Genomic DNA, 4,056 nt, shown 5'->3' on the forward strand with positions numbered 1-4,056 from the left:
GGATAACTGATGCACGTTCAACACGGACGGGTGAAACGCGAACGCGATGGATGATCCTCCATGGTAGCGGCGACGCGAGCGAACGCCGACTGACTGACTGACTTCATCCATTGCCCTCTGACACGATTGTTCACCACCACTGTCATTTCACCGATTCGCTTTCGCGCTACCTGGCCACCGCCGGCAACAATCGGTGCCCTTGTTCGCCAACGTGCCGCCGTTTCCACCCCCCACCGACCAAGGGGTGGTTGAACGATGTATCGCTCCCTTTAATTCGAACCACCCCCGGTACTACCGGCACGTTTCGATCAAAACACACTGTATATACGAGGGTGGTCGAACTCTCCTCGCCTGTTACACATTTTTAATTGTTCCCCCGCTTTCACTGTATATATCAGTTTACTATATCCGTAAGAGTTCGTCAATAATTCATGATATTTTAATTCTGATTAATAATAAGTTGATGACTAGATGAGAATTCTTAATTTCTTTATATTATCTTCATTATATTTGATAAAAGAAATATGTTTGTCTTGATAAAAACGACTCACTTAAAGAATAAAAATAATGCAGTCTGTTTGCATTGAATTAATAATTTTAGTTGACTTAGAATCGAATGTGCGATACGATTATTCCCAGTGAATGTATTTATAAATAAATAATTAGACACGAATTTGAAATGTTGCATCGATCTTATGTCTGGCAGCCGAGTCGATCGTTAGAACGGCGTGGAATGGTCGAAACGGAAGTCGTCGATTTCGCGGGTGAACGTGTCATATGCGCCGGCAGGCTCAAATTCAACCTGGCAGTCACCCGGTATTATTGATCAAAACTTTACCTATCATCTGACAGCTTGTTGTCCGCAGTTACCATGGCATCAGCGATCATTCGAATCCTCGCTCTCTTCTCTCGTCTCTTTCTCGCTCGCCGTGTTCGCCAGGCCCGCGAAGTCACCCCCGTCGCTCTACATCACCATCGTGCAGCGCACGAGGATTTAAACTGAAAACTTTCGGGCTTCCTTCCCTCTACCCGTGGCCCTTCCACCGGAACTCGGCCACGTCGAATCCCCGAAAATTAAGGGAGCCCGTTATACCTCTTGCTCGCACCCCTAATTGCACCTCTTATCAGCGGCTTCGACGTGCTCGGCCCAGGGATGGGCAATGTCAATGGATAATTTCTTCGGTCTTTGTCAAATTTACCTTTTCACCTTCACTCACTCTTTACTGACGGAGTATTAGATACACCCAATGTCGTGATTAATGTAATTTTAATCACCTTTGCTTGCCACTAATAAATTCTATTTTAACTAACGATTATGTTTGTTCCAAAATTATGCAAAAATTTATCTATATCTCAATGAGAGAGAGAACTTACTATTTTTGTATTGTCGTTGTACAGTAAATTAGTCTTACTATGACTGAAGAGTCAGCTTTTACGATTCTACGACCGGAGTTTGTGTCCATCCCTGTTCCGATTTCTGCAGGAACGGCTGTCTATCGTGCTCGATCGGAACTGGAAAGTTTGGCTCGCGAGGATTGCCAAGAATTTTTCGAGGCCCCGTTTCGCGATCGAGCCGTCTCCATCGCGATTGATGGACGCCTGATTTGCCCGCGACACGAGAAATCGGAATATATAAATTATTTCGTCAATCGTCTACGTCCGAGTCTCGCACAGGAGTCTCTATGTTACATTAGTTGAAAAAAAAATATGTGCGTAATGAAAAATGTTCTTTTGAATTAGGGAGAGTGCAATTTTAATTAGACCTGACAAACGTGTCTGTAAATTTTTAGAAAATGGAAGACGAAAGTTCCTTCGCCGCTTTGTTAGACGATTCCACATCCGATGACGAGAAATCTATCAACGATTATTCATCCAAGTTGAAGATATCCTTTATAATAATGTCATTTTAATAATGTTCCAAACGACGTTTAAAGAAGTTGTTTTTACGCGTTTTCCTTAATAACGATTACGATGCTTTGGAGAATTTCGTTCAGAGATATGACACAGAATTATTGCAACAGACTCTGCAGGATTGTTTGTCCTCGTGCCCAGAAAATTTATTAAATCAGAATATTTTCAACGAAACACTTCCCTTCGCTTATTCTCTCCTGTCTGAGGTAAATTAATAATAGAAAAACAAATTTATTGACGTTAGTGAAAAATTATTTAAAGTACTGAGAATTATTTAAAATACTAAGTAAATTATTTAACGTGAATGGTTGCTATTATTTTGTGCATAAGCATTCTGAGTTTACTCTCGTCTAAAGGCTTTAACGCAAATTGATAAAACGATAAACGCAAGTACGAATCGAGACAAGAAGCAAGATGTGAAACGACAATTACTCGTTTGTCACGAATTATTGAGCGTATGGGAAAGATCCATGGAACGCGTGTCGAAATTCAGTAAAACGTCTGCGACTGATCTTAAGTGCATACTGGAAAATGTGTCTCCTGCGATTAAATCCACGTTCGAGCATTGCAGAACAAGGTGAGATTAATATTCATGAATATTAATAAATATATCTTTCAATCTAACTGATGATATCGACCATCTAAAAAATTTTGTTCTATTATAACTGATAAAATTTATAAAATAAATAATACTTTATTACTAAATTAATAATAAATTAACTGTATAAAAGTATTATTTATTTTATAAATATTACTTTTATACAGTTAATTTATTAATTTATTTTTATCCAGTTAATTTATTGTACAGTGGATTTATTTTATAAATAATACTTTTATATACGTCGTTATTTAGTTCAGCTTTCCATCAAGTTTGTATTCAGTATACGTATAATTCAATTAATTGTAATTACATCTGTGATAAGAATATCAAAATTACATATTAAATATAATAGTGTGTCAGTCTGAGTAAAATTTCAATGCATGCTTTGACTACTTGAGAAGACGAACAGAATCAGCTTTGTATATTTATAGTAAAACTTTTTACGGGAGTTTGCTTGAGGACGTTTCGGAGGAATTGACGAATCTCTTTCGCAAAGCGAAAACGATCTTGAATCTATTCTTAGCCACTTTGGACGGTGTAATAGTTTTCGACACGGATACGGAATCTGAAACGGACTTGTTGATAAAAGGTGAGCGATTCTATTACGTCTTAACGATTCTTTAACCGAAGCCACCTTTTATTTCTATCGGGTACGCGACTTATATGAAAAAGGACGACGCTGCTCTGTTCCGTACCTCGTTTCGCATGCTTTCAGATATTAATATTTTACCACCCCCATAAATGTTTTCTTTAATTACATTTTTGTTAAAATTCATATCCTTGTGTGCACCGAAAGTGATCGACTCGATAGGACTGTTCGTTAACATTGCAAACGAGTTGGATCTAAGAGCCTTCGTAGAGACCGCAAAAATGTTTGGCAAATTGGCGATTAAGCATCAACAAACAGTGCAACAAATTGATGTTACGATTGTCACCGGGCATGTTGCACAATTGACAAAAAGTATATCTCTTATGCTGTTGTTCTATCAGGTACGTACGTCCAGGGTTGTAACGTAATTAGTAGTTGAAGAAAACTGAAAACAACAGCATCTATTTTTATCTACATATTATTTATTGCAGTTTGTGTTATGTACGACTTAATAAATAATTTTACAGCGATGATAAAGTCGTTTTATTGTTCTTAAATAAATTAGAAAAGGAAGATTCATAGTTCACTTATCTCAAATCTTAATCGACAGTGTAGGATTGTAAATTATTAGTTGTTGTTCTACTCTCACTGATATGATTATCGCTCTTATTGTGACTAGCGAGATTTCCTTCGCACGTTTTACAACAGTTCTTCAATCATATCGTATGAAACAATAAAATGTGATTAGAACATAATCAATGGATGATTACAAGCGTGAAATAGAAATGATTCATGTCCTCTTATGATAGATAAAGGCTACAGGAAACAATTAAAAATTGTATGATAGGAATTTTCAACTATTTAGGATTGAAAAAATTAATACCGTCAAACATAGTAGTATAAGTTTTTATTCTTTGAACAAACGCATTAGCTATACCACCGATAAGAACTCAAT

At 37.2% G+C, this 4,056-nt stretch overlaps 1 protein-coding gene across 7 annotated transcripts in view; it reads left to right on the top strand.

Moving 5' to 3' along the window:
- The window catches only part of LOC108628023 (uncharacterized protein C1orf112 homolog), a 27,720-nt gene that overhangs the window by 19,883 nt on the left and 3,781 nt on the right, over positions 1-4,056 (top strand). For 5 of the 7 annotated variants that reach the window (XM_026816159.1, XM_018029662.2, XM_026816160.1 and 2 more), the window contains 5 exons: positions 1,791-1,883; positions 1,971-2,117; positions 2,268-2,488; positions 2,944-3,101; positions 3,309-3,502. In XM_026816159.1, coding sequence (XP_026671960.1) covers positions 1,794-1,883; positions 1,971-2,117; positions 2,268-2,488; positions 2,944-3,101; positions 3,309-3,502 — 810 coding nt within the window. In that variant the 5' untranslated portion in view covers positions 1,791-1,793. Of the gene's footprint in view, positions 1-1,483; positions 1,710-1,790; positions 1,884-1,970; positions 2,118-2,241; positions 2,489-2,943; positions 3,102-3,308; positions 3,503-4,056 lie in introns of those variants that run through there. The other 2 variants (XM_026816158.1, XM_026816162.1) reach the window with 2 other exon arrangements.

The sequence above is a fragment of the Ceratina calcarata genome, unplaced genomic scaffold, assembly GCF_001652005.2.
Source record: "Ceratina calcarata isolate Rehan_Ccalc_2016 unplaced genomic scaffold, ASM165200v1 scaffold493.2, whole genome shotgun sequence".
NCBI lineage: Eukaryota > Metazoa > Arthropoda > Insecta > Hymenoptera > Apidae > Ceratina > Ceratina calcarata.